Source organism: Crotalus tigris, unplaced genomic scaffold, assembly GCF_016545835.1.
Source record: "Crotalus tigris isolate CLP2741 ecotype Arizona unplaced genomic scaffold, ASM1654583v1 scf7180000017666.27876245, whole genome shotgun sequence".
NCBI classification, from domain to species: domain Eukaryota; kingdom Metazoa; phylum Chordata; class Lepidosauria; order Squamata; family Viperidae; genus Crotalus; species Crotalus tigris.
Window position 1 is genome coordinate 274,090 of NW_024096551.1, and position 12,331 is coordinate 286,420.

Below are 12,331 nucleotides of genomic sequence, written 5' to 3' on the forward strand. Positions count from 1 at the left end.
TTACATTTTAATGTTATCTCTTTTTTAATTGTGTGAATTGTTTATTGAAACAGTCCTTTAAATTCTATCATTGTATCTGAAGCTACAGCAAATTCAGTCTTATTTCATGTGGAATGTGAACCAATTCATAAATAAAATGGTGCTCAGGTGAGGAAAGAAATCAGAATTCTGCTGCCTGGCTAGACCCTGATGTATAAAGTCCAAATGACTCAAATATTGTTTTAACTAATTCTTAAATCTAACAATGAGAAGAAAAAGAAGATTATAAAGAAGACTCTAATTTTCCCCTGAAAATTATTTTTTTTTAAAAAAAAAGTGTAATAAACAATAAAAGAGTCAAATAGAAATAATAAGAAAAAGAGTCAAATAGAAATAATAAGAAAAAGAGTCACATAGAAATGATAAGACTGGGAGGAATTGTCAAAATTGGAACCTATTATTAAATTTGGTTAAGTGGAAGTATACTACCAGGGGACAAATAGAGGAGTTGGTTTTATTGGGGAGATGAATGAATTCTGAGCCTACCATGCAGCCACTGTGTTCAAAATCCTGTACCATTGGCAGAGACAACTTGGTGCCCTGCAGAAATTTTTAATTCCCACTAATTCAGCTCCAGTCTGTAAGACCAGTGTAAGATATTGGTGAGTCATAATATAAACCATGTGAAAAACGTTGCTTTTCCCTGTCATCCATAACAATAATGTACAGGACTCATTGGAATAGTTTGCTTCTCTGTTCACTTCTGATCCCCTCTATCTCACCTCCTTAGTTTCCATCACATACTAAACTTGTTGGGCTATAGGACGCCACAGACTAGACAGCTATTTCTGGGCCAGTTATAGGTTGGAAGTTTTCCGGACTAAGTTCATCACACACTTCCGGAAATTAAGCCCAGTAAAAAGGCCCGTTGTGTCTTTCAGGTCACCGTTTTCCTCTTCGTCTCTTTGCTACGGCGGAGCGCTTCAAGTTTCTCTGTGTTGAAAAGTTGAGATTCAGGTGGTGGGGGGAGGACTGTTATTTGCTCTCCAAGGGCGTCAGCCGGATGACCCAGGTCTGAGAGTTTCCCAGAGGAAGGTAAGGCGATCTTCCATAGACCAAGACGGCGATGGCCGTCCCTTTAGATAAACTTTCTCTAAGATAGCGTCCTCCATTATGGGTAGATTACGACTCTCAGAATTCCAAGCCATCAAGATGGTCTTCTCGAAAGAGACCCTATTCCACCCAGCAAATCAATGCCGCTTCGGGCGGTGACGGGAGGAGTGAGCCAGACGGGTGGCTGCTTAGCTTTCCGATCAATGGGCGGACGGCGCCAACCTGATCAAAGTGCGGTGTAACTGAGACGGCGGTGTTTGCTGGTTTCCGCCAAGGATCCGCCTTCTCGCCTCCCGCGATCAAAAATCTTAGCATCGCAGCTGTTGCGCAAATCTGTGCCAGATTTCTAGAAACCGAATGGCTGTCGAGCCCTGCCTTACCGGAAGAGCGAAGAGTTTTTGTTCATCCTATCGCCCCTACTTTGCTGACAAAAACTCTCCATATTACCTCAAGAACTTACAATGGAAATTTCCATTGAGGTCCTGGAGGCATAGTAGGAATATGGCCTCCCCCAACCCAACGGTGCTCTCTACATGCTTTTGACTTTAACAGGCGTCAATATGAGCCAATATGGCGCACAGTGCAATGGACGTTATAGTTCAGCCAAGCAATAAGCTTATCAATCATCAAGAAGATCTGATTGTCTTAATATGAGCACTGCCTTGCCCCCAGGTTCCCCTTCCTAGAAGTAGAGGGTTGCAATCTGATCCAAAAGATTGATTTCCTAATGCCATATCCATTTGTTTTCCAGTTGAGTCCAGTTTATTGTTTGTTTCCATTACTCTCAACCAACATACTCAACCTAGTTTCCATCAGATACTTTTTACCTTGCCCCAATCCAAGGAGTCCCTTGGCTGGTATACATCTGGAAGGAGAAACTGTGTAAGCAAAATTCTAATCATTATTATTTTACAAAATATTCCTCTGGATCTGTTCCACACACACAAAAAAGCATGTATGCTTTGGGTGTTTGGTAATTCATCAAATACAGGTTGTCCTAGACTTACCACAGTTGATTTAGTGACTGTTCAAAGTTACAACAACACTGAAAAATGTCATTTGTGACCATTTTTCACAGTTATGACCTTTGCAGCATTCACATGATCACGTGATCAAAATTCAGATGCTTGGCATCTGGTTTATATTTATGACCTTTGCTGTGTCCCAGGGTCATGTGATCATCTTTTGCAGCCTTCTGACAAGTAAAGTCAATGGGGAAGCCAGATTCACTTAACAACTGGGTTACTAACTTATCAACTGCATTGATTCACTTAACAACTGAGGCAAGAAAGGTCATAAAATGTGACAAAACTCACTTAACAAATATCTTATTTAACAACACAAATTTTTGATTCAATTGTGGTCGTAAGTCAAGGACTACCTGTCATCCACTATCAGCAGCCATTCATGGTGAACTAAAAGGACTAAATATTCATGAAATTATAAAACAGATTAAGAGCACCGATGCTAAGATTCTGTAGTACTCAAATCAAGATTTTAATAGGTTATTGTTTCAACTGAATCTATTTAAGATTACAGAGTGGCAGATATGTGTGGATTTGGATGTACATTCTTGTTAGTGAAAGTCAGGATTTAAAGCATTTCTTTTTTTAAAAAAATCACTCCAATTCTATCATATTTATGTAGATTGCATGCATACTCTGTGCAGTCTAATTCAATGCCTATTTTGTAAGAAGAGCATTTTGCTAAATTCAGTCACCGGGGCTTCAGAGTTATTCCCTGCTTGAATTTCATTGCCGGCACACAAACCAACGAGTTGGTTTTAAAGTCCCTGTAAAGCAGAAGAGAGTATCAAGGAAGTATAGCAGTGCTGTGGATGTGATTAAACAGCAGAAATTCTGCTTTTCCCCTTGTGGGAGATTTTCTGTTCTATCCCTCCACTGCCACCATTCAACACTTAACCTCCAGTGAGCACTCCTTCAAATGGCTTTGCTCCACTCCACAGAAAAATGTATGGTGCTCCCCTAATTGCGTCAGATCTGTGCAAACAAATGACAGCCTCTGAAGCACTTAACCAGACTATTTAAGGAGAAACTCTGAATGGCTTTGCTACATTCTGGAGAGCGTTCCTTGTCCTGGCTAGTCAGAAGATCTACCTGCACTTGATTTGAAGGTAAGATTGGAACATTTTGCTAAGACTCTTTTAATTGGGAAAAATAGAGCAGCAGAAAATGACCAAAATTTTTATACGGTTTATGCCATTTGAATTTCTCTCCATAGTTTTGCAAATGAAATCTTCTGCAATATTCAAAATTGAGGAAGACTGCTTAACAAGCATTTCTTAATCTTAACCAAATTGTACATAGTTCATTCATAATATTTACCCTGGGCAACAGTATTTGATCTTTGGGGAGGAGGCTATGAAATTGCTTGGTACATGTTAGGATAGGAAAGACTTTTTCATGAGCATTCTAAACTATACTGTCAGGGAACAATGGATTGCAACCAAATTTTTCAATGCAGTAAATCCTGTGTTCAAATACAAATCATCTTGCACCAAGAGTAATTGTTATTCTTTAGTCTCTAGATAAAGGAAGCCTTAATTATTTACAGTTTTTTAATTGCATCATTTGGATTTTTATCTATGTATTTCTATATTTGGATTGTGGTCCAAAAGAAGCATGATCATCATAAACTTTTAACTTCTAAGGTTTGGTTATGAGAAGTACAGAACAAAAAGTTGGCACTATATTACTTTTCTTTTATCTTAAAAGTCAATGCTGACCACAGAAAATGTATGTAATTATGACATATCATTATTAAGCTTGTGAAAGACTTAAAACTTAAAGACCTTTAAGTCACCATGATGTAAAAAAGATGTTGAGATTCTAGAAAGAGTACAGAGAAGAGCAACAAAGATGATCAGGGGACTGGAGGCTAAAACATATAAGGAATGGTTGCTGGAATTGGGTATGTCTAGTTTAACGAAGAGAAGGACTACAGGTGACATGATAGCAATGTTCCAATATCTCAGGGGTTGCCACAGAGAAGAGGGAGTCAAGCTATTCTCCAGAGCGGTTGAAGGCAGGACAAGAAGCAACAGATGAAAACTAACCAAAGAGAGAAGCAACCTAGAGCTAAGGAGAAATTTTCTCACAGTTAGAATAATTAATCAGTGGAACAACCTGTCTCCAGAAGCTGTGAATGCGCCAAGACTGGAAGTTTTTAAGAAGAGACTGGACGGCCATGTCTGAAATAGTATAGGGTTTCCTGCCTGAACAGAGGGTTGGACTAGATGACCTCCAAGGTCCCTTCCAACTTTATTATTATTATTATTATTATTATTATTATTATTATTATTATTTCAGCAAAACAAACTATTCTTCCACTAAAATAATTGATCTTATATACATTTAGCTGGAGATTGATCATATTTTGATACCTAGGAATTGTATGCTATATTGCAGTATATCCAAAAAATATATCAAGTTAAGAGCTAATATTCAAATTTCATTTATTTCTCTCACAAATTTAGAATAAGGTGAAATCATGATTATGGCACACCTTTTAAAGCCCAGCGATCACTTTTAATTACTGTTCCTTATTAAACATCTAATAAGCATTAAACCCTATAAAAGCTATATTTTTCATCTTGTGATTTTCATCTGCATTTTGGGATCTGTAATTGGAGCAGAGAATTCCATAAAAATTGAAAAACATTATGAAAAAAGAAGTGCAATGTTGTGTTGCTGCAAATTCCACTGCTGAACCATATGTGAATGTAATATATAATGTAATATTTATAAATTGGATGTACTGATAAAGAACAAGCATAAAAGTACTGGAATAAATATTTTAGTATATTTTAAAAGCACAATCTTTGCAAATCTGAATATTTGAATCTTTTCTTCTTATTCTTCTTTAGCTATGTATAGTGGGATTTGCATCTTCCTGTTCCTGGCTATGTTGTCCCTGAACTCCTTGGGACAGCAAACATCTGGATCCCACCATGCAATGACAAATCTCGACCAGAGCGTGTTAGAAAATCACCGACATGCCCGTATTCCAACCTCAGGAAAACCTGCCCAGCTGGCAGATGGCAGCATTGACCAAAAGGCCAACCTTGGAGCTCTGTTAGCCAAATATCTCCAGCAAGCCCGAAGAGGTATACCTTTGTCATTTTCTGCTCCAGGCATTCTTTGGTTTTAAAGAAATCCCCTTTCAAAATTCAATACATGAATAGATTCAAACTGAAGTTAGAGTGATCTCATTCTGTCAGAGCTGTGAAAGAGGAAAGGCCAGCATTATTGATCATTCCCACAAAATGTGGCCTTTCCAACACCTCTGGAAGACACTAGCTTGGGAACCTGGCAGAGACATTAAAGTTGTCTTTTATTAGCAATCAACACAGTTATCCCAAGCTGGCATCATCCAAAAGTGTTGAAACAACACAAATCAACATTCCAAGCCAACATGGGAATTCGCCTAGGTGAATCTTTCTTCAAATACATACAGGAATCACTGTTTCCCCAAAGCAGAAGGTTAGTAAAACTTCCTCTTCTCTTCCACATATCATCACATCTTTCTCAGTTTCATTCTCCCAATAATTATCCAGCAATATCACTGTAAATCCCTTTCAGCGGCTATAATAAAGAAATGAGAAGTTTATGTTCAGTAGTATATCTCCCCACACCAGAAGACACAGCAGTAAAAGAGATGATTGTCGATGCTGAAAGCCTTTAGAGCCATTTATGGAAGCTGATTGCAAGGCTAACTAAAGACTAGTGATGGGCCCATGTGAAACACATTAGGAAGCAGAATTGTTATCAAATCCCAATTGTTGAATGTTTTCTTTAGTCTTTCATTTTTTTTACAAATAGGAAGGAAGAAAAACAAGCATTAGCATCTGCTATAAGTGCTTATGACATTATATGCACCATAATATAATCATGCAAATGGCATGGATGATATAATTTGAATCAGAAATCATGATAGGATTGATGCATCAATCACAGTGTGATTGTTACCCCCATTTGAGTGAGATAATGAGACGTGGGTTGTTATCTTCTGTAGGCCTTCATGTTAGCAGAGAATAACTAGGGAAGAGTAAATTAGTTAATGACTTTGATGGCAAGAAGGAAAAAGGAAAGAAGGAAAAAAAGAAAGAAAAATTGCATTATGGAAGAAGAGCTGAAAGGAAATAACAGTCTGGGTAGCTCTTCACTCTGAAAAGTGTAATTTTAGGTGTTAATATGATTACATGAAAACAGCATGGTGAAACTCTGTGTGTTGTTTGCTTTCATCTAAATATTACATGCTGATTGAACATCAGTGGGACACACTTGTGGATCTTATTTCCACAGAGGCAACAGAATAAGCCTGTAACTTGCATAAGACTTTTTTGTCAAGAGAATTCTATGTCCCACCAATCCAGTTAAATGAACCTTGCAGTCTTTTCTGAATCATCAACTGGGTAACTTTGTTTAATTCATACAGCATCATCAATTACCTGGAGGAGAAATAAATACCACACGGGAGATCAAGATTTAGATTCAGACCAGTTATAATTTATACAGAGATATAAAGAAAATGAAAAACAGTAATAAAACTGGATGAAAATTCCTACCTAAAGGAATTTTTATTTTGATTTATCTATTTTATTGGACCAGAAAGCTTCCTGAAACACATAGTTCTCTGCTTCCATTTCTTGGCTTCTCTAGGTTTTTGAAGAAACTCAATGTAAATCAGAGGTTTCTAAGAATCAAAAGCTTAATCTTTATCCTGCCTCTCTGCATGGACTTCTCTCTAACTTTCTCTTTTACTATCACATATCTTTCTTACATAGTCAGTGTATGGTTAGTAGAGACTGGGGAAATATGCTTCTGAGACAATATACATCTCTCATTCATGAAGATATGGTTTGTGAGTCTGGGATGCAAGCTACATGATTTCAAGTAGTGCTGGGTTACTCATCTGTTTGCCCTAATCTTCATCATGATTGTCCATATATATCATCTGGTTTAAATATTTGTATAATTCTTATTATATTTAAATGTATGCCTGCTTGGGGTTAAGTTTTATGATTGTCTAAAACAATGTGTGTTCCACTGTTGATATTCACTCGAAATTTTTATTATCACCGTGACAAAATAATGACTTGTCATAAGATAAGAAAATAATTGGTACAATAATGAAAATGTCTCATATTAATGTCATAAGATGGGCAATCTTCCTTCACCCAATATTCTCCAGACAAGTTGGAACTTGAACTCCCATAATTCCAAGTCAACTTTATTAAATATATCTGAGAATTATAATTCTTCATTAATATAAAATATCTAGAGGACAATAAGTTAGGAAGCCTGAACTGTAATAGATTAGAATTTTCCATTAAAATCATTAAGGAGACTTGAGAAAATATGATCTTAGGATCTAAGTGGAATTCATAGCAAATTAGCTGAAATGTCTGAACTGATGTACATGCTTGTACTTGGGTTTTTAAAGGCCAGTTGGGTAAAAAGTGATAGTAAGGGAGACATTCTTCAGCCTTTTCTAAATTGTAGTTCTACACAGCTTTCAACTGCTAACAAAGATTATTTTGAACAGATAATTTTCTCTACAATCAATTGCTCCCCACAAAAATAAGTATATAGTTCTCCTGGAATAAAGATTATCAAGATCCCAGCTCATGCATTTGTATGTTTGATAGATTCCCCTCACTAGAAAAGTCCATCCAAGAATAAAGGAGCCAACTATATATAAAATGTAGTTTGATTGCAAATTCTTGATGAGGCTCACTTAAAGGATATCTTCCTTGGAGCAGGATAGCTCCCAGTTGGAGAGAGGATAAGGGTGGAAAAGCCACACATCCAAAACCCTAACTGAAAACAAACTGAATTGTTATTAATTGTGTTTAGTTGAATTTTCTTCCAAATAAATATCTTTCCAATTGCAGGTTAAATTACTCCCAGGTTCGTTAATGCATCTGTAGCTTCCAAGGTTGCTCCCCTGCACTCAGTCATTGTTATTCTCCTGACTTTAAAATTAGTGGTATAGGACAATAAATGTTAGCAGAAGTAAAAATGCAGGTTTCATATGATCTTGGCTGATAACGTCCACTATCACAGGATGTTGATTTTACAACATTTAATGTTATATAATTGGTTTAAGATATAAAATAATTCATAATATTAAAAATGAGTCTGTTTATTTGTATGTCACTATCCAATATTTAGGTTCTACTGGAAAAGTTTCTGTGATGGGGTTACAGAATTTTGACCCTACCCACAGGATAAGGGACAGAGACTACATGGGCTGGATGGATTTTGGACGTCGCAGTGCTGAAGAATATGAATACTCCTCTTAAAAATTGTCCAACTTTGTTTAAAAGAAATGAAATTCAAAATCCTTGTACAGAAATACGATTTTCTGTAAAAAAAAAATATGTTGGCATCCTTTACAAATTGATGTTTAAAATATCTGTATTTGATGTAAATTTGTCTGTAAAACTATACAATATATATTTTGCAAACATATGCAGAGTTTTCAAGAATGTGGATATATCAGAAGTATTTTATTCATTTCTTGATAATTTTATCATTGCAAATGTTGCTATCTCTTTCTTAAAAAATTGTTTGCAATTTAACACAAAAACCATTTGTTAATTTGAACTATTTATGTGTTAGAAAATATCAACCCAAGAGTCAGATTCAAATACATTCAAAAGTAGTATTATTGCAATCAGTGAGACTTTAAATTTTTCATGATCAACTGAATTGACTGCAATGAATCCTCTTTACATATGATTAAACTTTGATTTGATTCTATTTATTTAGATATTAACACTATAGAAAAGTCATTATACCAATACATTCAAAATTTGGTCAAATAATTTTCTAGGCATGTTATGGCCTCTGGTTATTTGATTTTGTGCAGTAAATGTGAAAATTCTGATACAATTATTCACACTAGAATAAACAGAACTTTCCTTGCTTTGTGGCTCTGTATTTGCTTTGCAGTGCAAAATTACACTTATGTCTTTCTCTCCTTCTGATCACATAATTAAGCATAAGGATATATTCCTATGACTAGAAGGGATTAGAACACTGTTTTAAATCTGAAAATGATATTACACTATTACATTTTTAAAGGTTTTTTTTCCAATTCTGCATTAACTTGAAGAAAAGGCAATATTTTATAACTATAAAACATATAGTTGAAGAGGGAGTGGATTGCCAACAGTAATGGGGAAATGTTGGAAAGTTAGTGACAATATTGGCAGTAGCCCTGGAAAAGTGCTGGGAAGATTACGGATGAGCTGCCAGGTTAGCATTATAAAGATCAGAGCCAGCCTATGGGAAGATATTGGAAAAATCAAGGGTGGTTCAAGTTCAAGGATGATAATTTTGGATCATTTGGTGCCTAATTTAAATAATATAGATCAGTGGTGGCGAACCTATGGCACAGGTGCCAGAGGCGGCACTCAGCGCCCTCTCTGTGGGCATCTGCGTCGTTGCCCCAGTCCTAAGCCTTTAGCTGGGTTTTATAAAACCTTTTCACTTTAGGCCTTTGCTGCCATGTGCAAAAAAAAAAAAAAAAAGGTTGAATCAGTCAATTTCAACTTCTCGCAGAAAAAAAAAGATCTTGCAAAGTTGGAACTGATTGATTGAACTGTTTAGTCCCACCCAGTCTGCCATTACCACCGCAGCCACGCCCACCCAATTGGCCATGCCCATCCAATTGGCCACACCCAGCCAATGGGCCCACTCACCCAGCACTCAATGATGCATAAGTGGGTTTTGGGTTGCAGTTTGGGCACTCAGTCTCTAAAAGGTTTGCCATCACTGACATAGACACTTATTTAAATTTAAATGTTATTTAAATTTCTCTCTCTCTCTCTCTCTCTCTCTCTCCCTCCCTATCCACCTATTTATCTACCTACCTGACAACTTACATCTATCTATCCTACCTGTCTACCTATCTCTCTCTCTCTCTCTCTCTCTCTCTCTCTCTCTCTCTTACCTACCTACCTACATCCATCCATCCATCCATCTATCTATCTATCTATCTATCTATCTATCTATCTATCTATCTATCTATCTATCATCTATCTATCTATCATCTCAGACCAAACATATCTTATGCACATTAAACAGAATTCTTCCATTTATTTATTGCTAAATATTATTTAGGAATAAATAAATAATAAATGATAGATTCATATGATCAACCAGAAGTGATATGAGAATGACAAAATAAAAAAAAGAAATATTTGAATATGAGGACAATAACTGAGTTATTTTGTGTGAGAGAGTATTGGCAAAGATAGTGAGCCTGGTCAAGAACCCTTTTTTCACTTTTTTCACTGATATCCAAATTATGAAGCAATTTCCAATCGTTGGTAGAGCTACAGTATCATAGAACTTCATAAAAGAATGAATTTCAAAAATTAGGAGACGCCTTCTTTTCGATGCTGCCATGGGAAGTTTAAGAATTATTATGAATATGCTCCAAATCACCCAAACATCTTCCAGAAGAGTCTGCCTATTCCTGCTATATACTGTAGAACAAAGTTGGTTTCCAGGTAAATGCAACCAAGTTACAGAGAAAGAGAAGCAGAAATCTACATATTCAGCTCATCTCAAAAACGCTTGTTTTCTTTTTAGTTCAGTTGTGTTCGTTCTTTTATGAATAAGGCTGCCTAGGCATTTCCTATGGTGCCCAGAACATGTATTGAAGGTACTGTCAGTTTTGAGAGGCAGTGCAGTCCAGACCAGAATCACGCCCAGCAGTATTAGCTCTATCTCTTTTGTAAGGTTACATTAACACGTTTCTGCAAGTCTGTTCCTTACTTTTATACTCCCCAAAACTAGGCAGGATCCCTTCTGAAATGCTTTCATCACCCCTCCTTTGTCATCTTAAATTTTGTTTTATCAGAGTGCTGCCTGGGCTGTCAATCTTCTTCCTGTCTCTCAAGGTCATTCCTACATATTATTAGAGATATATTGAACAAAGCAGCATTTTAGATCACGGTAAGTGAGTGTAAGTAAAAGATAGATCTCTGAATTTCCAAGCTTATTGATAGTATTGTGTAGTGCACAATAGACATTTACAATGGATTTTTGAAAGCAAAGGTTAAATAGATAGGAGAATTTTAATCTATTAAAATTCAGGGCATTATCAACATGTTATTTATTGCATTTTTTAAGACAATTCTTAACCATGTTGAGCCATTAGGGATAAGGCTCAGGCTAAATCACCACCATTATCATCAGTATAGTTCTTTCTCAATTGCTTGTTTCTATCAGATGCACCCACACAATTCCAAAGTCTGTCTCACCTCTCATTGCTGGTCTTTCATTAATTAACTAAACATTTTGATTATGCTGTACCCACAGCCAAAATGGAACTTGAGGCAGGACATGGACTCAAAACAACACAACTGAGCTTTAATATCAATTAGCATGTAAGAATCTATAACTCCCTATCCAGATAAAAGCTACCTGTGTCCACTGCAGTTTCTATGTCATCTCAGAAGCATATATGGAGAGAGAAAAAAAACTGTGATGGAACTATATTTCTCTATGACGGGAGAATTTTAATTTATGGTAGCTTAATCTTCCACAATTCAACAAGAGCATCATGATTTACTCATAAAGGACTGCAAAGCACAATAAAAGTTTTTTTATAAGTCATTTCACACTCTCCTTACCTGTAGGAAAATATGATGAATTTTCTTTTACATGAATGAGGCAATACTTGATGTAGTGATAGTCATTGTGACCTGTTACATATATTTGCCTACACATACCTAACCTTGCGATTTCCAGATGTGGGCCCTGATTTTCATAATCCCTTAGTTCAGTGATGGCGAACCTTTTAGAGACTGAGTGCCCAAACTGCAACCAAAACCCACTTATATATTGTCGAGTGCCAGGTGGCTGTGTATGGCCCATTGGGTGGGCGTGGATGCGGTGGTAACGGCAGACTGGATTGAACTAAAAAGTTCAATCAATCAATTCCAACTTTGCAAGATCTTTCTTTTTCCCTCGAGAAGTTGAAATTGACTGATTGAGCCTCTTTTTTTTCTTTTTTCTTTTGCACACAGCAGCGGAGGCCTAAAGCAAAAAGGTTTTATAAAACCCAGCTGAAGGCCTAGGACTGGGGTGACAGCGCGCATGCCCATAGAGAGGGCTCTGTGTGCCGCCTCTGGCACCCGTGCCATAGGTTCGCCACCACTGCCTTAGTTTATAACCAGAGAGCAATTATATATGGAAAG

The 12,331-nt window shown here is 36.6% G+C and overlaps 1 protein-coding gene across 2 annotated transcripts; it reads left to right on the forward strand.

Annotated features, from left to right (window-relative positions):
• Nucleotides 1-900: 900 nt before the first annotated feature.
• CCK (cholecystokinin) lies at nt 901-9,045 on the forward strand. 2 transcript variants are annotated; one of them, XM_039336067.1, is made up of 5 exons: nt 901-1,074; nt 1,844-1,974; nt 3,059-3,226; nt 4,979-5,218; nt 8,289-9,045. In XM_039336067.1, the coding sequence occupies exons 4-5, from the start codon at nt 4,981-4,983 to the stop codon at nt 8,417-8,419; spliced, it is 369 nt and encodes a 122-aa protein (XP_039192001.1). In that variant the 5' UTR covers nt 901-1,074; nt 1,844-1,974; nt 3,059-3,226; nt 4,979-4,980; the 3' UTR covers nt 8,420-9,045. The 2 variants fall into 2 exon arrangements, with proteins under 2 accessions (XP_039192001.1, XP_039192002.1); XM_039336068.1 differs by lacking the exon at nt 1,844-1,974.
• Nucleotides 9,046-12,331: the final 3,286 nt, after the last annotated feature.

What these genes read in the sequence shown, in the direction of transcription:
- CCK (XM_039336067.1), top strand. Translation starts at nt 4,981, where the DNA reads ATGTATAGTGGGATTTGCATCTTCCTGTTCCTGGCTATGTTGTCCCTG. An exon ending in TCTCCAGCAAGCCCGAAGAG is followed by an intron (nt 5,219 to 8,288) that starts GTATACCTTTGT and finishes TCCAATATTTAG; the next exon opens with GTTCTACTGGAAAAGTTTCT.